Raw genomic sequence first — 27,244 nt, forward strand, 5'->3', positions numbered from 1 at the left:
CTAGAGCCCATTTACAGTCAAGGGTATGCAGATCCTGCTCTCCTGGATTGGAATAGGGCCTGGGAAAAAAGGTAGGTAGTATGATGGATTGATTGAGATGAAAATCCGAAACTACCTTAGGTAGGAATAAAGGATGAGTGTGGAGTACTGCCCGGTCCTGCAGAAGTTTAGTGTAAGGTGGATAGGTAACTAGTGCCTGTAACTCACTAACTCTGCGAGCTGAAGTGATAGCCAAGAGGAAAATCACTTTCCATATTAGATAGCGAAGATCGCAGGAATGAAGAAGCTCGAATGGTGGTTTCATGAGCTGACCCAAAACTAGGTTGAGGTCCCAAGAAGGGGCCACAGTGGAGGCTTGAGGTGAAGCAACCTCTTCAGAAATCGTGTGTCAAGGGGTTGCACTGATATAGGGACATCCCCGACACCTTTATGGAAGGCAGCTACTGCATTGACATGATTTCTGATGGAGGAAGTTTTTAGCCCTGACACTGACAAGTGCCAAACAGTCTAGAAACTTCAGGATTGGACAGGTAAAGGGGTCAAGGGACTGAGAAGAGCACCATGACATGAACCTGTTCCATTTGTAAGAGTAAGATTTTCTCGTGGAAGGCTTCCTTGAAGCAATCAAGACACAGGAAACTGGTTCAGAAAGGTTAAGTGGCTGAAGGATTAACCTTTCAACATCCATGCCATCAGGGACAAGGCTTGAAGATTGGGGTGGCGAAGGCACCTGTCGTTTTGAGTGATCAGAAGTGGGTCTGTTCCCAAAGGAATGTGCCTGTGAATGGAGACATCCTGAAGTATTGGAAACAACACCTGGCGGGGCCAGTGGGGAGCTATTAGGATCATAGTTCCCTTGTCCTGACGTAACTTCATGAGAGTCTTCGAGAGAAGTGAAAGTGGAGGGAATGCATATAGGAGACCGGTTACCCATGATAGGGAGAACACGTCTCTTGGTGGATAATGTTGGCTGCGAGTGAGAGAGCAGAAATTGCCTACTTTGCGATTCTGGGGTGATGCAAAGAGGTCTATTTGAGGATAACCTCATTTTTGGAAGATGGTGTTCGCTATGAGGGGTTTAGAGACCACTCATGCGGTTGGAAGGTGCAACTCAACTTGTCTGCCAACACGCTGTCCACTCCCGGCAAGTAGGTGGCCCTGAGGTACATCGAGTGGGAGAGGGCCTCCGCCCATATCTGTGCAGCTTCCTGACACAGAATGTAGGAGCCTGTTCCTCCCTGCTTGTTGATGTACTACATGGCCACCTGGTTGTCTGTCTGGATCAGGATGACCTGATTGGATGGGCGATCCTGAAATACTCAGAGCGTATCGGATTGCTCACAGCTCCAGGAAATTTATCTGGTGTTTGGCTTCCTCTGGAGACCAAGAACCTTGTGTCTGCACATTGGCCACGTGGGCTCCCCATCTGAAATTGGAAGCATCGGTGGTGAGAATTATTTGAGGGTCTGGCGCCTGAAAGGGCAAGCCCTGTAGAAGATTGGTCTGATTTGTCCACCAGGCGAGAGAGAGACGGAGTGAGTCAGTTACGTGGGCACCAACTGAAGGGATTGAGTCCATTGTGACCTTAGAGTCCACAGCATGATTCTCATGGCCAAGTGGGCCATTGGAGTGACCTGAACTGAGGACGCCATGTGTCCCAGGAGGATGAGAAAATGATGTGCAGTCGTTGAATGTTGAGACTGCAGCTGATGCGCCAGAGACACAAGAGTGAGAGCTCGTTGTTGAGGCAGGAAAGCCTTTGCCTGTAAGGTGTCCAAGTCTGCCCCAATGAACGATAAGGTTTGAGATGGGACTAAGCAGGATTTGTCATAGTTGACAAGAAATCCGAGTGAAATTAGAGTGTTTAAGGTGAGATGTAGGGACAACAGAGCGGTTTGCTGAGTCGGAGCCCTGATTAACCAATTGTCCAGATAGGGGTAGATGTGAACACCTTGAGTCCTGAGGAAGGCTGCAACCACGACGAGGCATTTTGTGAAGACTCGTGGTGCAGATGCGAGGCTGAATGGAAGTACTCGGGGCCTATGAGAAACCTCAGGTATTTGCGATGAGATGGAGTTATCGCAATATGAGTGTATGCATCCTGGAGGTCTAGAGAGCAGTGCCAGTCTCTTCTTTGTAGAAGAGGAAGAAGTGAGCCCAAGGTTACCATCTTGAACTTTTCTCTCTGGAGGTACTTGTTTAGGGCACATAGATCCAGAATTGGACGAACGCCTCCCAATCTTTTGGGGATTAGAAAGTACTGGGAATAGAACTCAAGGCCTTGCTGAGGGGATGGTACTGGTTCTATTGCTCTGGACTGGAGAAGAAGGGAGACGTCCTGTTCCAGGAGCAATGAATGGTCAGGTGTTTTCCATGTCCTTAGAGGTGGGGAATCCGGTGGGATAGAGAGAAAATTGAGATGATATCCTTGAGCAATTATCGCTAGGACCCACTGGTCTGAGGTGATTGAGTGCCACCTGATGTTGAAATGGCACAATTAACCTCCCACTGGTATGTGGGGTAACGGAAGCTGGCTGCTGCTCTCTATGCGAAAGTCAAAAGCCAGAAGCAGGGCCCGGCTGGGGGGCTGTTTGTGGCTTTTGTTTCTGGGTCTGACGAGACTGTGTTTTTAGAAATGGTCTCGTAGAATGGGATCTGGTTGGTGGCGGGTAAGACTTCTTCGGACGGAAGAAAGACTTTTTAGAGTCCTTCTGGAAGGGCTGTTTGGAAGAGTAATCTGAAGGTATCAGAGAGAGCTGTCTTAGGGTCTCGTGATGGTCCTTTAATTCAGCCACTGTCTTTGGAATCTGCTCTCCAAATGGATTGTCTCCAACACAGGGGAGGTCAGACAATCTGTCCTGGACTTCAGAGTGAAGGTCTGAAGATTTGAGCCAGGCCCATCGCCTTGCTGAAATAGCAGCTGCAGATACCTTGGTTGCAGTGTCAAAGATGTCATAAGATGATCTGATCTCATGTTTGCCTGCCTCAAAATCCTTATTAAGTAGGGTTTGTAGCTGTTCTTGAAGTGGCTGAGGAATGGAGTCTGTCAGGTCTTCTATCTGCTTAAAGATGACCCTATTATATTGGGTCATATAAAGCTGGTAAGTGGCTATTCGAGAGATGAGCATTGCTCCTTGGAAGACTCGGCGACCAATGGCATCTAGAAACTTCTGCTCTTTTCCAGGGGGAAAAAGAAGTATTAGGTTTTGATCTTTTTGCTCTCTTCTGTGCAGATTCAACTACCACACAGATTGGTGATCCAATTGAGGATTTTGAAAACCTGGAGCTGAGTGCACCAAATAGGTAGTGTCAGCTTTGCTGTGGACTGGTGCTATGGAGCCAGGATGTTCCCAGTTCTTCTGGAGGAGATTGAGAAGAACTTGGTGGACAGGGATGGAGGTTATTTCTTTGGGAGCATCAAGGAATTGGAGCAACTCCATCATCTGATGTCTATCATCCTGTTCAGTCTGTAATTGGAAGGGAACCAATTCAGACATTTCCTTCACAAAATTTATGAAAGAAAGGTCCTCTGGAGGAGAACGCTTTCTACTCTCAGTGGGGGAAGGTGGTGATGGCAAGTCATCGGTATCTAGTGAGGAGTGATCAGTCCAGGAATCATAAGGATCAGCACCTGTCCCTCTAGAAACTAGAGGGGGACAGGGTGGTTGGATACCTGAAGGGCCCGGTCTAGGCTCCAAAGGAATCTAAGGAATTACTGGAGGCACCGATGAAGGCATCGAAGGTCTCAGCGCAGGCATCACGGGCATCGATGGATGGCTCGATGGCGCTGATGGACGTATCGGCACCGATGGAATCTGTGGCGATGGCTGTATCAGTCTCAATGGTTGAGGCAGAACTCCCGATGGAGGGATGCGGAATGGTGTTTCTCCTCCCGATGACAGAGCAAGCGGGGAGGGCACCGGAGCCATCAGTGACCCAGGGTTCATTGGTGGAAAAGCGGCGATAAGCGCTTCCATCCTGGATAGCAGCGGTGCCAATGCTGCCGGAATCGGGTCAGTGGTCGGTTCCACTATTGGTACCGGTGTCTGTGCCGGGGGAACCTGGAGTCATTGCATTGCCTTGTCGATGGCCTCCTGAACCATCCAGTCCAGTTCTTCTCGGAGACCTGGAGCAAGCAGCCCCGGCTCCAGAACAGAAGAAGGAGGCAGAGGCATAGCCGGAGGGACCACCGTTAAAGGCGGAGTCGCAGCTCCCGATGCCACATCAGGGGAGGGTTGCCTCAGTGATCTGGTCGCCGAAAAGGTTGGAGCCTTTTCTGGACGGGGTTTCTTCGACAGCAGCTCGGACAATGGCGAGGTCGATGATTTCGCTCCCTCGATGGTCCAAGTCTTTCAGTGCCGATGGTGATGTTTCTCCCTACGACCCCCTCGGTCTTGAGGGGGGAGTAGAGGGTGTCGAAGGCTGAGAAGTTGTTGATGCCAGATGGTCACCGGCTGGTGGTCAATGCTGGCGCGAAGTTGATGGTGCCGGTTCGGATGACGTTGATGCAATGGATGGAGTTGGGGTTTGAGCACGGAAGAGAAGTTCCATCTTCTCCATTCTGGCCTTGCAACCTTTTGGTGTCATTAGGGCACATTTGGTGCAGGTCAAGACATCGTGCTCTCATCCAAGACACATTACAAGACTTTATGGGGGTCTGTAATGGACATGGTACAAGTACAGTCTGGGCACCAATGGAACCCTGACAACATGGCCATAGAAAAAAATCGAGCCACGCTACGGTCGACGGCCAGTAGGCCACGAGGGCCAAACTCAATGGTAATCGATGGAAAATGGGTAGAAACTTACCGGAGTACCGTGGCTTGAAAAAAGTTAACGGGAGGACCCCTGTGGGGCAAATTAACTTTAAATAATTCCGTGAGGAAAATTCCTGTCAGGAATCTCTACAGAGCTCCTTAACAGCGAGGCTACTGCAGCACGGAAAAAAGAAGACTGAAGGGGGACCCCTGCTGGCTGCAGGGTTAGTGCCATGCTGGGCATGCCCAGTAGGGGCCAGTCAAAGTTCTGGAAACTTTGACAGAAGTGTTCCGTGATTGGGCTCCATACTGATGATGTCACCTATATGTGAGGACTAACATCCTGCTTGTCCTGTGAGAATTACAATAGTTGTGGAGGACTGGCTGGGGCTTTAGCATTCTCTGTTTATAGTAAAAACCTTAGTTGATTTAAGGACTTTCCCCTCATTTTATGATTTATCTTTGAGAAGACTAAAGAGGTTAAGGAAACCAACCACTGATATAAAAGAAATGGTTTGCCATTTTTTTTTTTTGTTAATAAAGCATAAATATAACCATAGGTTGGAGGAATTTAATTACTGGCAGTGCAGTAATTCTGTTATGGCTGAAAAATAAACTTCGAGGAGATCATGAATAAAAGATATCCTTCTTTATTCTCTCTCTATTGTTTCTCTTACCACTGTTTTTTTTTTTTCAAGATCAGGCTCAGAATTGATAGTGGTGTCACACAGCCATGCTTCACAAGCAATACTTTTATAAAATACATTTTGGATGACTTTATCTGTCCCCCTCAGCAATCCTCCTGCCAAAGATCAAACTGCAGCCGCTTGTCATCGTTTCTTTATTGCAAGCAGATTTTATAAATCAATTGCTTCCATAAATCTACAGAAAGGCCCAAACCCCAAATATGAATGGGTCGTGCTTTGTGCATCTACAGAAAGTTAAAAAACTTCATAAAAAAATAAACTGCACAGAAATGGACGATGCATGATTAGTTAGTTATCCACAGTGACTCTACAGGCCAGGTTAACGTAGGGTTACAGAGCAGATACATACAGGTCGACTGCGTTTTAAGATTACCTTTGTTTTTCAGGAAGAGGTTTCATTGGAAAATCAGCAGAATTACACAGAGTTACTGATGACAACAAATACGGACATTAGTGATACTAAATATATTGGTTACTGGATTTTCGAGTAGTGCTTTTGCAGACCCAACTTTGCATCACTGAATAAAGTTAAAATACACTTTACAAAGTAAATGTACAATCATCTTTCAAGAGACAAGTTATACTAAAAAATAATCTATGCATACTACGTTATTAAAAAATTAAAGCTATTTAAGCTGTGCTGTAGCTCTAGGAATTCATTTCATTTGTATAATACTTTTCCAAATCTTCCTTAAAGGTTTAAGAGACAGTAGTACGATATCAGTAGCTCCCCTGGTTTTCAAAAGCAGTGCAGCTCCTCGGTGAAACATTTCAGCACCATAAACCGATGCTCTCCATTCATATAGTTACATGAATTACAAACGTAAACAGTTGCACGTACTGGCCAAAGCTTCAAATTATATTCCTGCTTGCATAATCATTTCATGATAGGAATTACAGCAAAGTCAAACGTTTTTTAAAAAACTATGCAACACGAGTGTGTAATGGTCAATGTCGAGGGCTCTATTAGAGAACTGTCCAATCCAGCATAAAGTCCAGAGCCCACGCAGTCTGCTTTACACAGACAGAAGATGTAGATCAGCCCATCTGAGGCATATAGGCACACCAGGCATCTTGCCTGAACAATATTATTTGATGCTTAGCCCACCAGTGTTTTCTCTCATTCTCTGCTTATGGCAAAACAATTAATGTTTTTTTAAAATGAATGTTGCCGGACAGACTAGTGGAAGCCCCTTTGGGGAAGGATCCAGTCTTTAAAATTATTGTAGCTTATAGCTGGTCATTCTTCCAGTACCTTTTGCAGAACTGAATTATGAGAGTTCTTGCAATAATTAAAAAAACAAAAAACAAAACCACAACTGATGTTATCATTCTGTCCTTCATAATTTTGCAATACAAATATTTGTATAATGTGGTTTCACAAGAGCAACCATTCCTGGCAATATTTTGTTCAATTATCTAAATATATCTTTCAAAAGCTGTCGCTATGATGTATACCCAGAGGTAGGCAACTCCAGTCATGGTCTCATTTTCAAGGCATACCTAATGAATATGTATGAGACATATTTTGCATACGATGGAGGCAGTGCATGCAAATATACCTCCTGCACAATCGCTGTGGATATCCCGAAAACCATATCTATTTGTGGCACTCCAGGACCGGAGCTGCCTACCCCCTGATGTAAACAGTTGAAACCTACATTCATTGCAAACTTTTCATGTCTTTGGTATGAAAATTGCTGTATTGCCACGAGACAATGAGATGCGACAGCGTTGCAAGTTCGAGTCACAACGATCAACGCCCCTGCGGTTGTGTGGGTTACAAAGAAAAGACAAGCTGGAAAGGGCACTTGACATTCTGGAGCTCATTATTACACTTAGAAAAACATCCCTGGGGACCAAAACATGATTTATTGCTGTTAAAATAATTTTGAATCTACATTTAATTATTATTTTTTTTAAACTGGTTCCTCAGTCTTCACAGTTAAAATAGTGAGGCTGAAGAACACTGGGATGTCATCGTCAAGCATCCCGAAAGCAGGCTTGCCTTGTGGATGGATTTTGACTCATAGCTGACAAATCCATGCTCGACTCTCTCAACCAGTTTGTGCTGCAATTCACCACTCCCCTTGAGCCTGTTTGCTGTGGAACAATAACTGCCAGCTAATAATTTAAATAAACCGACCACAAAATACTCAGCTACAGGGGCTCTGACTGATGACAACTCATGCTTTTCATATATTTCTTCACCAGTATCCCCCAGGGTATAACATTTTATAAAAACGGGATGAATTTGTGGGAGGGAATCAGGAGGCAAACATTTTAACATAACATTTTAATAATGCAAAAATATTTGTATATAAAATATTTTGAAATTTAATATGCCCCTGCACACACAAGAACATGTTTTCTAAATCTACCTGTATTGAGTCCGTACTGCCGGCTGGCCCAGTGACAAGTACTGTGCACTGCCATGTGTAAGGCCTGAGGGTCACAGCCCCTGAGGTCGGGGGAGACCGGGGACTTCAACCATCACTCAATGGCAACACCTAGTGACCAAGACTTAAAGGTCCATGTTAGCCGGGTTCTAGAGCTAAGTCGGGTTTGCGAACCCTAGCCAAGGGCTGTCACTGTGATAGCTGGGCTGAGTCGGGAGATAGTTGTGAATTACAGCTTGGGGAGCTAAAGCCCAATAGAGAGACTCATTCCCAGTGAGTTGGAAACTCAAAGAAGCAGGTAACAACTTAGCCAAGAGGTGAATTTTTAAGACCCATGCATTTTCCGGCTCGCGCACATGGACGTGGCAGTTTTATGCATGTATACATGCGCCTGTTATAAAACTGGCTATGTGCACATACACGTGCGTACGTCTTTACATTGAAGCATGCATGTGCACACAAATGCCGCCTTGATCGCGCGGGAGGGGGATTTTAGTTGATACGCGTGCCAATGCAGTTACCTGTTTCCCCAGTTCATTCCCAATTTGCTCCAGTAAAGGAGAGGGCACCCTAAATGCCTCCCTTTTATTTATTTAACAGTTTTTTATACCGACCTTCATAGTAAATAACCATATCGGATCGGTTTACAATTAACAAGGGTATAACAGGGGTCACAATTCAAGTAAACGAAATACCCTATTTTTTTACCCTATTAGCTCCACCCTTAAAACCCCATGCAGTAGGAGGACCCTGGTGCACGCTTGTGTGGGTACATACTGTGCAGAATTCATGCCACAGACTTGGATTCGCGCACATACCAGAAGATACGCGCGTACTGACAAGGATTTTAACATTCATGCGGCAGGCCCAGTGACGCATTGTATCTGTGGCTTTGGTGTGCGTAGCACTTTTAAAATCCGCCAGTAAGCCTTCTCGGGAAGGGGCTTATTTATTGTGCCTACGTTGTAAGAGACCCAATATTCATTGGCTACCTGTTACTTGGAGGGGGGGGGGAGGATTTAAGATCTTTTGAAGTAATTCATTGGCTGCAGTTTATTTTAATATACTTCTAATGATTTACCAACTTTCTTGCCTTCTGGGATCTTCAAGATGAAACTTATTGGTCGTGCCTTCTGTTAGGTTGTTGAGGCTAGCACAGAGTCAAAGGAACGCCTATTTTGTGTGACTGGACCCATCCTCTGGAATGAGCTACCTGAGACTTTAAAAGTAGAGGCATCGTTATTTCAATTCAGGAAGACGCTTAAAGCGCATTTATTCAGTTCTGTGTTTGACCAGTAAATTTTTATCTCAACCACTCCTACAAACCTATAAGCAGTTCGAAAACCGTGTGGTTTAGAGGCTTAGTTGTTTTTTATGCTGTTATGTTTTCAAGATTGATGTTTTTAGGAATGTTTTTTTTATAGTTATGTTTTTTTTATTTTTTGAACTATATATGTAAAGTGTAACCTGCCTAGGATTGTAGATAGGTGGAATATAAAATTTTAAATAAAAAAATAAACATTTCTCAGTAAACACCAAAACCAGGTTCCTAAGAAACCTAAGCAGACACAAATCACTCCGCTAGCTTCTGATTCTTCTCTGGTAACAGTGGATAAAGTGCTGCATGCTGGTTCTGCATTACGAAATGTGTTTTAGAACAATATAACCCTTTGGATGGAGATGAAGTCAAAATGCAATCACATCAAACTTTTCTATGTTTTAAGTTTCTTTTATATAATGAGTTTATTAATAAAGTGATATTATTTTGTATTAAGCTATTGGGGATAAGATGTTATCTCAGTTGGATGAACATGTGCTTGATCATGTCACACTAACAGATGATAACCAACTTGGATTTAGAAAAGCATATAATACAGAAATATTACTACTACCCTGTATTGTAACTTGGAATTTGGTAGAACTGGAATTCTAGTACAATTGGATATGTCAGCTGCATTTGTATGCTCATCTCCCATCTTCAATATATTGATGTCAAGGAAGATGTTTTGCAATGGTTTACAATTTATTTTTCCAGGACAGCGGACAAGTCCAGTTGGGTAATTAGTTCTCCTCTTGTTTGTTGAAGGATGCTCACTGGTATTCCTCAAGTTTCCATGCTCTGTCCTGTCATTTTTATATGTCCCCAATGGGTCTGGGCTTAAAGATGTTGGGTGCACCATATTTTAATCTTTGCTGACATTAAAAAATGTATTCCCTGTGAACAAACTGGGACATTCCCTGAAAAGTACTTTTCAACCTGCATGATTACAGTCAGGACCTGATTAACATAGAATGCCTGCTTCTTAGATAAGGGTTGGAAAGGGTCCCATAACTGGTAGTTTGGCTTCTATTTATTTTGAAGGTGCATCATTAATCAATTCTATCTGTAGACTGGGAGTCATCTTGGACTCACAGTTGATCCTGAGGCCACATATTTGCCATCTGGCAAAGGCTGCATTTTATAAACTAAGAATGTTAAGACCTTTAAAGTTTCTTTCGTCAGTTGCATCATTTAGAATTGTTCTGCGCGATCTTACTGCTAGGGGATATAAGTTATTGCAGCGGTCTCTGCATGTGCTTCCTTGAGAGGCTCATGCGCATACTGCAGCTTTGTTCAGCATACAACTTTTCAACCTGTTGACAGGTTTACCGAAAAGGGAATGTGTGACACCAGTTTTGCAAGAACAGCACTGGCTTCCTGGTCAGGTGGAGTTCAAGATTAAGGTTATTAGTGATAGTACACAAGCTCTTATATTGAGAATATTCCTGTTCTGTTACAAATAGATTGCAATGGTATATACCACGTTCTCTACATTCTTCCGATGCCAAGTTATTGATGGTATCTGCCCTACAGGCTTATAGGCATAGACAAACATGATCCAGAGCTTCCTCATTTGTTGCCCCAGTACTGTGGAACGCATTATCAGTGGAGCTCAGGCAGGAGGCTGATTTGAAGACGTTTGGGGAAACAAATTAAGGCACTGCTCTTTGTGGAGGCATTTGGATAATGATTGAGCCTGATTATTTTATTAAACAGGATGTCTGTGTTTATTAGTTGACTGCATTGTTTATAATTGTTGGGTTTATTGATTTTAGGAGTATTATTTGTGATCTGCACAAACATTTGACTTCCAATTGTCTACAAAGATTTACTTCCTTCATGGAAGATTATTATTGGTTTGAGACAGTCAAAAGCATGGACTTGCAACTCTTAAGTAGAGACTGAGTTTTAGGTAACTGCAGTTTGCACAGTATTTCTGGATGAAATACTGTGCAACACTGTATGACAAATTTCTAGCGTGCACATGCATTAATTGCCGTTTCTTTAAACAATCACCTTTAGATTTTTTTTTCTCTGCCATTGCCAAGGCTTCCTTCTCCTGGAGAAGATTAAGAGGAAGTAGATCACTGGAGTAATATCTTAAGGGCAAGGGATATGCTTAAAGGCTTTGGACATGTTCTGAAATCACATTACAGCATATAAGTGAATGATACGGAAAACAGGCAATTACTCTATCATATGCATTTTTCTCTAATCTGTCATTATACAAAGGGATTAAACTATCTGCTTGAAATAAAAGAGGACTTCTCAAAGTCTGAATGCCAATGTAGGTGTAATCATATAGCAGGGGTGAGCATACTTACATTCATCTATCTATTATCTCTATGTACACACAGATACATATGGATGTGTATGAAGAGTTATCCACCCACCAGGCAGCCAGTGGCTCAAACCCCACCCCCTTTTGTTTCTCTGTAAGTTACTAAAAGGAGTAAGTTTCCACATTCATGGGCAGAAAGAGGCAAATACTCTGCACCCAGACCCAAAAACCTATAACTCTCATCCAGACCCAAACCCCACACCCAGACCTAGAGGAAGAAACTGAGATCCAGATGGACGGCACAGGTTGAATGCACATTTTAAATCAGGAAGTGGTGTGGCGGCATCTGACAGGCTACCAAGTAAGAGGCACTTAGCTGGATAAATACGGATGAATCTTATTTGGAAATGGCAAGCAGCTGTCAGATAACCAGATAAGTCGGGACTTATCTGACTATCTGGCATGGTTCGCTGCTACTTAGCTGGATAAGTACTGATCGCACCTTTCCACATCAGCCTGCCAGTTAGGCCACATGGAAAATGTTTCAAAAAACAATTAGGTGCCTGGTTAATTCTTGAACATTAATGTTTCTAAAAATTAAAAAAATAAAAGTAAAAAAAAACCCCCAAAAGCTTAGATGTCAGAAAATGTTTTAACCATCTTTTTTATTTTCTCCTGTTTTTTGATTTGCTTATTTAACTTTTTTATACTTTTGCCTTTGTTCTACTTTCCCCACCTCCTCATTCTCCGTGGCCTTCCCCTAACCTCACTCCACCCTAACCTCTCTCTCCCGCTCTGGGTAGGGACCCGGTAGCAGCTCGCCGCTCCTCTCGCCAATCCACTGAAAGAGATGCGTGGCTAAGCCGTGGCAATCCTTACAAATGATGTCCCTTCACTCTTGCAGCGCCTCCGTGCAACCGCGACTCAACAGCATAGCTTTTTTTTTTTTCTCTCCCCTGATTGGGCAAGCCTGTGTGTCCAGGGTCGTTTATGCCCCCAAGTCTGCTCACCCCTCTCGTATATTACAAAATTGCGAAAAAGACGGGCAACCAACATTTACGAAGAGGAAAGATTTTCATTTCAGTCCACTTCTTAAGGCAACACGCATCCTGAATTGTGTGTAATCCTAAGGGGGGTCACTAGATGGCGCACTAGTTATATGGAGTTATGGGCTCACCTGTTATTAGGCCTGTGTTTTAGAGTTTGAGGGACACATTGCTATATCCTTCAATAGGAATGTTCTAGTTTCCGGTGGGTGTTAGGAAAAAAAAAAAGTGTGGGAGGAGGGGAATGGCCAGGAGGAGGAGGAGGCATTTAAGTAGGTCTTCCTCTAGGGGGAGTCTGTGTGGGGTTTTTTTTTTCCTAAAATGTTAAAAGGCACAGCTCCAGGTGGGTGCGAGTGGCTCGAGCAGTGGTAGCCAATGACAGAGTGAGAATGTGCGATATAAGAGGGGGGGGGGGGTGACCTTTGCAAGAGGTCGGGTTCCCCGAGGAAGGAGCTGGAGAGCGGAAATGTCCAGGCCATAACCAGTGAGGAGGAGGAACAAGTGCTCCACTCAAAAGTGCTACTGGTGTGAAGAGCGTGGATGGCAGAGGTGGGAGGGAAAGCAGTTTGTGGATTATAATTTATCTGAAAGTTTTCCCGATAGGACAGGAGATCTGGCAGTGGTGTGTGTGTACCTGGAAGGAAGAGAGCCGTGCGGCGGAAGTCGAGCAGCTTTGTAAGGGAAGAGAAGTTTGGATTTGGAATTTATACAGAGGAACTGTGTTGGGTGGGTGGGGCTGGCTGGGCCTAGGGGGGAAAGAGGTCCTTAGCTAGTTAGTTTAAGCTCAGGGCTTGGGATCGACACTGGCTCAATGGACTTTGTACACAGTCTCTGGAGCTGCTCCCTGTAGTCATGACGCCTACGCACAGATTTTAAGAAGGCCACGCGCGCATCTCCCCCCAATGTGCGCCAGGCCGGGACAGCACCATTACTCGCTGGCACGCGGAATCTGCTCCTGCTGCTCTGAAGCATTCAAACATCTAACAGGCGTCTACAAAGCACAGTAAGTCATTTCACATAGAATGAAAAGTTCATCATCTGAAGCTAAAGGGAGGGATGCTCAAAAGGAATGGGAAAACACTATTTTCATTGGGGTGGGAGAGGAAGTGGACACCTGAAAGAGGCTTTTGGAGGTGGTAGGAGTCAAAGCAGGAATGCATGCGATAGGAGTGGGTAAACCACAGAAAGCATAAGATCTGCGACATCACAGGAAGGCAGGCAAAAAAAAAAAAAAAAAGGCAGGCTTGCAGGCTGATGCAACAATCTGAAGCAGCAGCAAGGTAAAAAATTAAAAAAAATCTAAGAGTTAGGTAGCGGGTAGAGGCCGGGGAGGAGAGGGGAAAAGGTAGGGAGGGGAAAAGGTAGGAAGGTGAGATAGGGGTATAGGAGCGGACTGGGAGGGAACTGGGGAAGCCCTACTCACATCACCGTGCGTTGCATTATAAAATTCCCCCTCCCCCCACGCAGGCCGCAATCTGATTTTATAACACGCGCGCACGTTATAAAATTGGCACGCACATGTGCGCGCGGGTCTTAAAACTGACCCCCTGGATTTTTAACTGCTTCAGGTGCAGTTGATGTGCATTTTCTGACAGAGGAAAAATGTACCTGGGACCCCCCTCTATGGATTTTTTGTGTGTGTGTGTGAAAAGGTGTTTGGGAAAGCGTTACACAAAAGGGGATCCTGCGGAGATCTGTGATACAGAGACTGTGGGGAGGTGAACTGGAACCCCCCCTAAGGTCCTGGAACAAATCTGGAAGCATGAGAGTACAGGGAGGGTGAACTGGAGCCTGTTAAATTCTGGGAGCAGTCTACAAGATCAACAGCTAAGAAGTGACAACTTGTCAACTGATATTTTGGAGAACATGAACATGCTAGAAAGAAAATGGATTAATAGCGTGGACCGTGCTTTGAAGTTATTTCTATTGCCATTGCTACATGCGAGTTTCTTTTTTTTTTTTTTTTTGAGATGTTTAATTTATTTTCTCTTTTTTGGAGCCCAAGAATGATGTGGACATTGGATTTGCTTTGGGATGTCCTCAATTCAATTTGTCCCTGCAGGGAGCTCTGCACCCAGCCTACGGCCTCAGACACATGCACCCTAACCTGAGTGTGTTATTCTATTGCTCTCCGGGGCTGGGAAGTTGGCCACCTGGAACAGGGGTTGCATATATGTGTGTGTGTGTGTGTGTGTGTGTGTGTGTGTGTATACGAAGTTTTAACGACTTTATTAGGTAGGAAAGGAATGCAGCATTGTTAATCACATATTTAGAATGCAGAAATCCAAGGGACAAATACCATTGCAAGAGGGAAAACCACACAGTCACTTAATAGGAACAATGATTGTGGGTTTAAAGGGGAACTTAAGGAAGATAAGGCCATTGTGGAAAGACTAAATGAATTCTTTGCTTCTGTGTTTACTGAGGAGGATGTTGGGGAGATACCCATTCTGGAGTCTGTTTCAAGGTGACTATTCAGATAAACTGATCCAAATCTCCGTGAACATGGAAGGTGTAGTAGGCCAGATTGCCAAACTGAAGAGTAGCAAATCCCTGGACCAGATGGTATGCATCCCGGGGTTCTGAAAGAACTCATAAATGGAATTTCAGAACTATTACAAGTAATTTGTAACCTATCATTAAAATCATCCATTATACTTGAAGACTGGAAGAGGCAATGTAACCCCGATATATGAAAAAGGACTCCAGAGATTATCTGGGAAACTATAGATCGGTGAGCCTGACTTCAGTGCTGGGAAAAATCGTGGAAACTGTTATAAAGAATAAAATCACAGAACATAAAGATAGACATGATTTAATGGCACGTAGCCAGCATGGATTTTTTCAAGAAGTTTTGCCTCACAAATCTGCTTCATTTTTTTTAAGGGGTAAACAAACATGTGGATAAAGGTGAACTGGTAGCTGTGGTGTATTTGAATTTTCAGAAGGCATCTGACAAAGTCCCTCATGAGAAGCTTCTAAGAAAACTAAAAAGTCATGGGATAGGAAATGTCCTTTCGTGGATTACAAACTGGTTAAAAGACAGGAAACAGTAGGATTAAATGGTCTGTTTTCACAGTGGAAAAAGGTAAACAATGGAGTGATTCAGGGATCTATACTTGGACCGGTGTTTTTAATATATTTATAAATGATCTGGAAACAGGTATGACAATGAGTGAGGTTATCAAATTTGCAGATTACATCAAATTTCAGAGTAGTTAAATCACAAGCAGATTGTAGTAGGACCTTGCGCTGCTGGAAGCTTGGGCATCTATAAGGCAGATAAAATATGTGGACAAGTGAAAGGTTATGCATATAGGAAAAAATAACCCTTGCTGTAGTTACACAATGTAAGGTTCTAGTTTAGGAATTACCACTATTTTAGGAATTACCAATATTACCACTATTTTAGGAATTACCACCCAGATAAAAGATCTGGCCGTCATAGTTGATATTACATTGAAATCGTAGTTTCAGTGTGCTTTAGCAGTCAAAAAAGCAAGTAGAATGTTGGGAATTATTAGGAAGGGAATGGTAAATAAAATGGAGAATGTGATAATGCCTCTGTATCGCTCCATGGTGAGACCACACCTTGAATACTGTGTGCAATTCTGGTCGCCGTATCTCAAAAAAAGATATAGTTGCACTGGACAAAGAACAGAGAAGGGCGACCAAAATGAAAAAGGGGATAGAACAGCTCCCTTATGAGGAAAGGCTAAAGAAGCTAGGGCTGTTCAGCTTGGAGAAGAGACAGCTGATGGGGGATATGATAGAGGTCTACAAAATTATGAAAGGACTTGAATCGGTAAACATGAAACTGTTATTTACTCTTTTAAATAATACCAGGACTAGGGGGCACTCCATGAAGTTAGCAAGAGGCCATTTAAAACAAATTGAGAAAATTCTTTCAGTCACTGCATAATTAAGCTCTGGAATTGGTGGCCAGAGGATGTGGTTAAGGCAGCTAATGTAGCTGGGTTTAAAAAAAGGTTTGGATAAGTTCCTGAAGAAGTCCATAACTGTTAATCAACAGGAAATAGCCACTGCTTGTTTCTGGCATTAGTAGCATGGGATCTGTTAATGCTTGGGTACTTGCCAGGTACTTGTGACTTGGATGGGCCACTGTTGGAAACAGGATGCTGGGCTTGATGGACCCTTAGTCTGACCCAATATGGCATATCTTATGAGACCTTGGGGGGGGGGGGGTCATCACCTCTGATGATCTCATGGTAGCCAGTCAGTATGACAATGCAGTTGGAAAAGTAAATAGTATTTATACTTGGTTGTATAAAGAGAAATTGTAATGGCCTCTGGTGAGACACCCCCCTCCCCAAATTAGTATTTTATGCAATTCTAGAGACCACATTGTAAGGGCAAAAAGGTTCTGTCAGGTCTTTAACCAGGGGTCTGCTGCATAAGAGATTGCCTCTTCAGCCATCAGAGGGTGCTGGTAACTCCAGACCATGCAAGGGAACAGGCCAGATAGTTGGCTGGATGCAGAGACCACTAGCCCTTAAAAAGGGATCACTGGAACATCACCTTATTTCTAATAATTTGAAGGTTGCATAGTCGTTTCTCTGTAGCGCTCGTAAAAGGCGTAGAATGACATATTTGATGTATACGGGAAGATTAACCTGGAAATGCTAACCTTGAAACTGGACCTGTTTTGAGCACCATGAGCGGATTCGGTCTCGACGTATTTGGGCTGCCCCCTGTTTTATGCCCTGATGGAGCATGTTTTTTGAAGGTGAAGATGAGCTGTTTACTGTTTCTTAACTTTTGCTGCTTCAGAAGAAACTGAATAAGGCAGGGATGACTCAAAGGAGGACCGCCAAAACAGTTCTGCACCATAATCCAGACTCTGGGAGCTGAATATGTTACTCTCTAGAAGGATACAGAATATTCAAACATCTAAACAAAGCACAGTGAGTCATTTCACATAGAATGAAAAGTTCAAGGAGCAGGTCATCATCTGAAGCTAAAGGGAGGGGATGCTCAAAAGGAATGTGAAAACACTATTTTCACTGGGGTGGGAGAGGAAGTGCACATCTGAAAGAGGCTTTTGGTGGAGGTGGTAGGAGTCAAAGCAGGAATAGGAGTGGGTAAACCACAGAAAGCATAAGATCTGCGACATCACAGGAAGGCAGGCAAAAAAAAAAAAAGGCAGACTTGCAGGCTGATGCAACAATCTGAGCGTTAAGAAACCATGCGCTGGATTTTAGAGCACAGTCTTAATAGACAGATTAAAATGTTTTTGTTACTTCCTGATGCAGTAAGCTAATGCATCGGGAATTAAAAAAAAAAAGAAAAACGCGTTGACTGGAAAATATGTGTTCTGCAGAGGCCGAACACACATTTTAACTCGGGGGGGGGGGGGGGGGGGGGGGGGAAATCATCCCTTGAAAGATGTATTGCCAGAGAGACAGAGTACCGAGGAGTCCATACTTATCCGGCTATCTGGCCACGGTAAGCCACTTCCACTTAGCTGGATAAGTTAGGATTTATCCAGCTATCTAGCCAGAGGAGGAAAAACTCCTGGTTTTAGTCTGCCCCTTGGGTTTAAGTGCCAGCATGGCAATGCTGGAAACTTTACTCCATCTCTGACCAGGAGTACAGTTTCCAGCGTTAACAAAACCTACTCTGCGCCTTAAGGTCCTCATTTGCATGGGATTTCCATGTAAGGGCGCTAAGCACTACGCACGTTTTTGAACACACGTCTTGTGAACGTAAAAACTCCTTGCTGCATGGGCAGGAAGGTTTATGGCTCACAAAGCGCACGCTGAAGTGCGGGTAAAGCTGCGGAGTTTGGCTGAACCAGCTTTCTGCATTGGCCTGTTGCTGTGTCGGGCGCGGCCTTTATCTGCCGCCATCGTCTTATGCTTCTGAATATTCAATGGGGCAGTGCACCTTCATGGAGCAGTAGATTTGATGCTTATTTTTAAACCCTCTAAAACAACAGTCCACCTAGGGAAGGGTAATAGTGATTAATTTAGCACTAGGAAACGATCCACACATTTGCATAGTAAAAGTAGTCAGAAAGTATGTTAAGAAAGGAAAGGACACACAAAACCTACCTCGGGGGGGGGGGGGGGGGGGGGGTGTGTTACCAATTTAGGGCAATTATTGTGATTATCATAGGCAGGGTGTGGTGGGATTCAATTAAACTTTAACACCCGCTCTTTCTGGAAAGGAGAGGCTGCAACAGCTTTTGGTGCTAAATTGAATGAGAGGGAAGGCCAGAAAACATTGTTTCAAATACAGGCATGACAGTAAAGGCACGACAGAGCAACGCAACCCAACCACATGATTTGTGGTTAGCTGTCTACTCTATACCGTTCCAGTCAAAATCTTTTCGGACACAACGTCAACATCAGTTTGGTTTACGCAGCTAAACTGTGTGCACTGAGCACAGAAAAGAATGAGGGAGTAATACTGTATACACCTGTTTTTCCATGCCCCCCCAAAGGAACTGCCATGGGTCAGATCAAGATCCAGTCAACCCAGCATCCGGTCTCCTTCCAGGTCACAAGGAACCAGCAGATCCCATAAAGTAGATCTGTTACTTACTCCCAGCATCCTTTAAGTCTACCTGGCTACTAATGTTTTATGGACTATTCCTCCAGGAACTTGGTTCAAACCACTTAAACCCTACTGTGTTAGTCACCTTCATAATGTCCTCTGACAACATAGCGTGATAATGCATTGAGTGAAAAAGGACTTTCTACGATCTGTTTTGAATCTGCTGGTTGTTAGTTTGATAGAGTGTCCCCTTGTTTTAGTATTATTTGAAAGGGTAAATAACCATCCTTTTACCCGTCCAACCCACTCGTGACTTTATAAACTTCTATCATGTCCCCTTAGCAGTCTTTTTTTAAACTGAAAAGCACTAGGCCCACGTAACCTCTTATTACAGGAGGGATGTTCCATCCCCTTTATCATTTTTGTTCCTCGCAATCTAATACTGTTTTAACAGCTTTGAATAATTTTGTCTCATCTGCAATTTCATCACCTCATTCATTGCTCCCTTTTCCAGATCATTTATGAATATCAACTGATTCACCTTTATCTACAAGTTTACACCTTCAAAAAAATTCTAAAACCATGTTGACTCTTTCCTATTAAGCTGTTTCTAGCTATATGGCCAGTGATTTTGTTTTTAAGAGTGGCTTCTACCATTTTGCCCTGCACAGACATCAGTCTCATCAGCCTATAGTTTCCCAGGTCACCCCAGAGCCTTTTTAAAAATCAGTGTCACATTGGCCACCTTCCAGTCTTCAGGAATCATGGATGTTTTAAATGAAAAGTTATAGGTTAACTAGGAACAGGTTAGCAATTTCATGTTTTAGTTCTTTTAGAACTCTGGGGTGGATGCCATCTGGTCCCAGTGATTAGTTTGTCAATCTGATCTACTACATCCTCCATTGCCACAGATGTTTGTTTTAGTTGCTCAGAATCTTCACTATTAAAGAATATTTCAGGTGTGGGTATGTTCCTAACATCTTCCTTTGTAAAGGTGGGGGCAAACAGTTAATTTCATTTTTCAATTATTTCTATGTCCTACTTGAGCACCTCTTTTGCCCCTCAGTCATCCAGTGGCCCAACTGACTCTCTCACAGGCTTTTTGATTTAAATGCACTTGAAAAGATTTTATTATTAGTTTTTGCCTCAGAGGCAAACTTTTTTTCAAAATCTCTCGTCTTGTTTTATATCTATCTTGCCAGAGCTTTGGCTCTTGCTTATTTACTTCATTTGGGTCTGCTTTCCATTTTTGAATGATGCTTAACTTTAAACTCCTCCTTTACCTCACCATTAAACCACTCAGGCAGATATTTAGTCTTCCTTCAACCTTTTTTTTAATGCATGGAATAGATTTTATCTGGGCTTCCAAAATGGTATTTTTAAATGACTGAGATTATGTAGAAAAGCATAGATTTGGGTAAAATGGGATGAGATCCTTTCCCTTACATGTGAGTTTATCAAAAGACACAAAGCAGCATTATCTATCACTATGAACTTGGGGAGAAAAAGATGGCAGATTTTAACATCTAAGCATAATATATGTTACAAAAGACCTCAACCAACTCCCAGAAACACTTAGTAAGTGGGGGTAAGGAGAAGATCATTTTTCAGTGAATAAGATAAAAATATATATTATATAATACCTACACAGGAGTATCTTAGTCTGCCAAATTGAAAGTATTAAGGCATGATCCATGTATTTTGCAAGAATCATCTCTTAGATTTAAATTTTTATACAACATGAGACACTAAATGATATATATATATATATATATATTTTTTTTATTTTTTTTTTGTAACATGGAAAATATCTTTGATATTGTCCTGGAAGGATGAGATGGACATTATTTAGATTCTTGGTTCTGTTAAAAAAAAAAATTGTTTCTGAAAGGTAGTTTTAATCAATTGTGAATTTATATTATTGTATGTATTTTTGCACTAAAATGTTGGAATAAATAGTAAGAGAATAAAAGATTTTTTTATTATTAAAAAAATTTTTGTTCCTCATAAATAGGAGTGTATTTTTATAATAGCTGAGGACCATTAAATTAAAAATAGTTTTCTCCTATCTTTATTTGTTTTGACATATATATATATATATATAAATAAATTCTGGTGTTGTAAAAAAGCACATTTCTTCATGTGGTTTGATATTAACCACTGTAAGACTTCAACTTTATCTAATCTAGAACTATATGTTAGCAGGATATATACATATATATATATATATATATATATATATATATATATGAAGTCTTACAGTGGTTAATATCAAACCACATGAAGAAATGTGCTTAATTACAACACCAAAATTGAGAGTATTAACAGAATATGTCTGCCAAAGGTGGAAGTCTAGAACAAAGAACCCTGGGGACATGAGTCCTGGGCAGGAAGGAGTCCCAGCCATCATGCAAGCTATGGTCTCTGATAAGAGAGAGATTCTTAGGCACACACATACATTAGAACGGACCCTGCGTTAAGAGTATTGGGTCCAATTAATATTTTGCGCCTTGGCACGTGCCACAGTCTAGAGCTCAAATCAGATCCATTAAGACCGTCATCTATACTTTTTCTTCATATTTATATGTATGATGGACAGTTTTCATGTAAGTTTTACCAAAGATTTTCACAGACAATAAAAATCATATTACTCTCACCAATGACGTTGGGTGAATATTTTTCACATTCCACTCCAATAGGAGCCACTATGAGAAAAGCACATGTCTGGTAGAACAGCAACAATTAACGCATGGTACATGAACTGTGCAGAAGCAGAGGGGCAAGTCAGCTGCCATACTTTTGAATGATTATAAGCTTCCTATCAGCTCCAATAATTTTTAGCTAGGATTGACCATATCTCATGGATTAGAGGTGTATTAGGAGTGTGCAACCGAAAAAAAAAAAATTGAGTTTTGTTTCGGCCATTTTTTTTTTTTTTGGCATTTTCATTCTGAAAATCCCATTTGTTTCATTATTGGAAGTTGTGTGTGTAAATGCCATTTTGTGCATATAAAATTGAAGTTTGTGCATGGAAGTTGTAGTTACACACATAAAACTGAGTTATGTGTGTGTAATAAACTCATACACACAAACCTCTGAAATCAAATTGAACGAATGCACATCCCTACCACAGATATTTTCATTGCTACTTAGTGGTTATGTTACAAAAATCCCAAATGCTGTCGCATGCAACAGCTTTATCATCAAATACTCAATATTTCTTCTCAAATACACAACTAATCCAATATGTGTGTGTGTGTGTATACATATATATACTAATGAATATGCTTTATAGCTTTAACAGCAAAAAATGTTTCCCAACGCAGTAACATACAATATATGCAAATATATATACACATTTCAGACATCCAGTAGTAAACAGACAGGGACAAAATATAATTTCTTTGTGAAGACTTCACATGTATGTATTTAACCATTTCTTGAAAATTCAGTGACTCTTTCTGCGGCTGCTTGCAGTCATATAGTATATATATTTGACAAGCAGCTCAGCTTCACAGGGTTAGTACGTAATGCAAGCAACAATTTTTCTTCTATGAGGTGGGTGTTGGAAACGAATGCTAAAATACATATAACACTAATTTGGTCACTTAAGATGAAATGATTTGTAGAATGTGCTTTCTGAAAAAGATTCGTCAAAGGAAACGCACGTTTGTTCTAGGGACAGCAGCATAATGATAAAAGGGAAGGGCGAGGGAGGATAACCAAAATCCGCAGTAGTTATATCTTTTGAGTCAGTAGTGATGTCAGAGATTACTGCTTTCGGCGGCTGAAAACCAAACAACTAATCACTCAGTCTAGGCCACTCTCTAACACCATACAGTTAAAGGTAACAACAAACAACAAAGTGGCACAAGCAATGAACACACAAAACTCTGATGCAGAACCGTGGGATTTTAGTGCTACCACTCACACAGTACCAGACTGTGCAGATTGTTCTTTGATTTATATAGTAAGCTGACACTGTCTAAATGTCACTTTGCTCAGCACAACCAATGACATCTTAGTATAAGATCTGTCGCGCAATTCTCTCTTGTGTTTGAAGAACCAAACAAAAAAAAGCAAGAGTTTTTTTTAAAAAGGCCTATCTTGGTGATTTGTCAAACGGACGTTTCTAAACCTGATCCACTGTGGTAAGAGCTGCCACTAGAGAGGAAACGTTTATCGGAACAGCCAAAGGAGGGAAGTTTTAAGACATCCCGGTCTCTCCAGTGCGTGAACATCACTTTCTTAGAACCAGCACTGGACCTTCTTGTTGGGGAACTGCTGAACTCATTGCTCTTATAGCCTGGGCTATGTACAGCAAGAGGGGTCAACTCTGAGATATGGTCCTGAGAATGCCTGGAAGTATCCTGTCAAGAGAAGGAAAAAAAAAAATAGCTGCTTGTTACCCAAGACATTACGTAGAAAATATCACGTTTTAGCATTCACAGCAGACAGGCACTTTTCATTGCCGTCACACACAGTTGGTCTAATGATGATTACAATCATGTCAAGGCATGCTTTGTTCACATATAGCTTCCATACTTTTCTGTGTCTTTTATACATTTCAGTAACTTTAACTGTTATGCAGTTCACTGTGCGTAGTGAACTTACTAGTTTCAAAATTACAATAGATTTCCCCAAGTACAAGGAAATTATGTGCATATATTTACAGAGGAAAGTAGAATATTGTATCGTTAGCTTTTTATTTTTACACACATAGGGGATGGAGAACTCTGCATGCTTTGATTTGCCTGGAATTTGTGTGTAATGTGATTTAAATCATGAATAATTAAAAAAAAAGAAAACAGCAGGGCTGTATATTTTTATAATATAAAATATTACTTTTTGAGAAGGTTTACATTATAAAAACAACCCTTATATAATCTTAAATGTTCTTTCAAGTCCAGCCTAGTGACTGAGTGGCAAGTGCTGTGCAATGGCACACAGAAGATCTGGGTTAGCTTCCTGGGACCAGATTTTCAATCCCAAGGCCAGCTGGTGCTCAGGAGGGCGTTCAGGCGGTTGCTCAATGGTGACGCCTACTGGCGGGAATTAGGGTGCGCATAAACTGGGTTCCAGAGGGAATCCAGCCCATGGGCTATCAATGTAACGGCTGGACTAGGGAAGCTTTAAAAAAATAGGGGGGGGGGGGGGGGGGGGGGGAACACCTCGAGTAGTTGTGAATGAAGTTTCACAATGCCATTGTCCAACAGACACTGACATTTCCAGGAATATAAGGTTGAAGGAGGAGTGGGTTCTCTTTCAAATGTGAGTTACATGATGACTCTAACGCCAACTGAATATCTGTACACAAAACCCCATGCATACTTCTCGGCAGACGAAAATATAGGAGGAAGCAGAAAGTGAAGGATATGGCACTGTGGAAACGTACAGCATCTTCATATCTAATGCCTGGATCAAATCAAATGCTAGACGGCCTATGTGCTCTAAATGATTAAAGAGGGCTGGTATTTAACAGAAAAATGGACATAGGAGAATCTATATGGAGGTACAAATCTGTAAGTGAAAATAAAACAATGAGAGGAAAACCAAAACATGCACTGCTTAACAGTTACTGATTACTATTTGTAACAGCCAAATCAGCAGAACTGACAAAACCGTTAAAGGAAACTTCTTGGAAAAGCATTTTTGTCACTTTCTTCATTGATAAAATGGATTGACAAAACACTTAGGGCCGGATTTTTAAAAGGGTTACGCGCATAAGGTACGCGCGTAACCCTTTTAAAAAACCCCCTGCGCGCCGCCGAGCCTATTTTGCATAGGCTCGGCGGCGCGCGCAAGCCCCCGGGATGCGCGTAAATCCCAGGGCTTGCAAAATGGGGCGGTCGGGGGTGTGGCCAGGGGGCGTGGCATGCGGGCGGTCCGGAGGGCCTGCCGCGCCAGCGCGCGTAAGATACTACTGCCCGGAGGCAGTAGTAACTTTTCGGATAAAGGTGGGGGGGGGGGGGGGGAGCATCTAGATAGGGCCGGGGGTAGGTCGGAGGGAACGGGCAGCGCGCACAGGGCTCGGCGCGAGGCAAGTTGCACAAATGTGCACCCCCTTGCACGCGCCGACCCCGGATTTTATAAGATACGCGCGTATCTTATAAAATCCAGCGTACTTTTGTTTGCGCCTGACGCGGGAACAAAAGTACGCGCGCTGTCTTAAAATGTAGCCCTCTGTACAGTGCTCGTCAAATACCATACTTCTTTATAAACAAATATTAAGACCAGAGCAAAGTTTTATTCCATAAACATCTTGGAGTACAGACAAAAAATGTGCTGGCTTTAAGTATGCTATAAGCATAGGCTTTAAATTAAAATGTAAATTACTATAGAGGAACGTCTGCAACCATGGCAGTCTTTGGGGCAAGAACTAATGTGCAAGTTTTCCTGGGGAAACAGAGAGCCTCTAGTGAACGATGATGGATGAGCAGCAGTAGCATTAATAGTACTATATTACTGTTTTTATCTTCTTAGCTTTTAATTTTCCCGATTAAATATGCTGCTGAAAATAATTTTACTGCAACCTAAAAGATAAATTGTAAAAATTAAAATATGCTGAGTCAACTGCAAGGTGCAATTTTATGATATAGGGTCATTTTTTTGGGGGGGGGGGGTGATAATATATATTGATGGCTTTTTTGGTATTAAACACATGGTCACGGCAGCCGGATTTTGGTTCCAGGCCAAAGTTATCAAAGGCCCTTCTCCCCCACAGGCACAGCATGAGAAAAGGGAAGCTTTGCTAAATCAGGCCTGAGGTTTAGAAAAACGATACAAGTACTCCCTGGCATCAGATCACTCACTTAAGTAACTTACCTGAAACGGAAACTGCTTTAGGCAAAAGAGGCGTGCAACAGAGCCTTATTGCTATGAAAACTGGTAAAACACGGCAAAAACTTTGGAGGAAAACGCAGACAGCTGAAAAGTAGCACAGCACGCCACAAGAAAGAAGTGCAAGCCGGTAACATGGGTGCAATACGGTTACCTAATCATTGACTTAATTATGCCTCTGGAGGTTCTTCGAGAAGGGGCCCCTCGCTGCTCGGCACTGCATTTACAGGTGCTTTACGTCTCATAACCTTCTGCAAGGATGAGGAGAAAGACCGACAACCAGTGCTGAATATTGCACGACGAAGGCAAAAAAAAAAAAGAGCGTTTACAATTCTAACTTCTTCAGGCGGTGAACCAGGTGCCACCAGATCCCTGCGGCAGAGATATGGCCGGCGGCACGACACCCCTGACAGTTTTAAAGTACCACAGACACCTCTGGCTCCTTGGAGAACTGCAAGACCAGGCTCATTGTTTTTAAAGGTAGTAAGGACCTTGGGTCTGTTAGCTACTTAGGAACCACTGCCCCATCAGGGTGGCAGGGATGCTCTTGGCAAGGTACTGCAGTGGTTTGATGTATTTCATCCTAGAAGCCCATGCATATTAGCCCAGGCCTGAAGATGCTTTGCTTCCAAGAACTGACAAGTTCAGCCTCTCCTGGGAAAGGCTTATGTATAAATACTATCTGAATGGCACTTGAATGGATGATACTGTAACTTCAGAAGTTATGAAATAACTTATGTCCCCCTCTTCTCACACCAAATACTTTTCCTATTTTGAGATATTAAAAAAAAAAAAATATATATATATATTTTTGATTAGAAAAAAATCATAACACTTTCAACATCAAATATTTGCAGTAATTTGTGAATTTAAGATTTTAACTAAAACAAAAGGAAATGTTTCCTTTTAAAAGCATATGGTGCCGTTATATTTTGCAATTACATTTTCAGACTTTGAAAGGATGTTGCAGAGTTGACGCCGACTTTCTATCTGCTGTTAGTAAAAAAAAAAAAAAAAAGAAAAGCAAAACAAAGCGAGAAGTACAGTACAAAGTTAATGCAACACAAACAAAAAAAAAAAAGCTACTGATGCATGTGATGACAGCTCGTGGGTGAGAACAGAGACAGCGTGCACATACATAAATCTCAAAGACGGTAACGCCAAAGCAACCGATTCCTCCAAAGATTTTGCAGTGAAATGGTCTGACGCAGCATAAAACTAACAGAACTTGTACCAAGTAGGAATGTATTTAAATTAGAATATAGAGACAGATTATTTCTGATCAGTGCATTTATTTTAGGAAAGCAGCTAATTCAACACACAGACAGAAAATGTCCAAGGACGGAGGTGGATATCAAAACTAAAAGCTGCAGA

The 27,244-nt window shown here is 42.3% G+C and overlaps 1 protein-coding gene and 1 long non-coding RNA gene across 3 annotated transcripts in view; one reads left to right on the forward strand and one right to left on the reverse strand.

Moving 5' to 3' along the window:
- The window catches only part of LOC115093049, a 110,838-nt gene that overhangs the window by 41,176 nt on the left and 42,418 nt on the right, over positions 1 to 27,244 (forward strand). The gene's annotated exons all lie outside the window — the stretch shown is intronic.
- The window catches only part of ATP11A (ATPase phospholipid transporting 11A), a 253,400-nt gene continuing 247,738 nt past the window's right edge, over positions 21,583 to 27,244 (reverse strand). The window contains exons 29-30 of one of the 2 annotated variants that reach the window (XM_029604685.1): positions 26,025 to 26,121; positions 23,264 to 23,400 (exon numbers count right to left, since the gene is read on the reverse strand). In XM_029604685.1, the coding sequence (XP_029460545.1) occupies positions 26,041 to 26,121 (81 nt within the window). In that variant the 3' untranslated portion in view covers positions 23,264 to 23,400; positions 26,025 to 26,040. Of the gene's footprint in view, positions 23,401 to 26,024; positions 26,122 to 27,244 lie in introns of both variants that reach the window. The other variant, XM_029604684.1, reaches the window with a different exon arrangement.

Source organism: Rhinatrema bivittatum, chromosome 5 (genome assembly GCF_901001135.1).
Source record: "Rhinatrema bivittatum chromosome 5, aRhiBiv1.1, whole genome shotgun sequence".
In the NCBI taxonomy this organism is placed as follows: Eukaryota; Metazoa; Chordata; class Amphibia; order Gymnophiona; family Rhinatrematidae; genus Rhinatrema; species Rhinatrema bivittatum.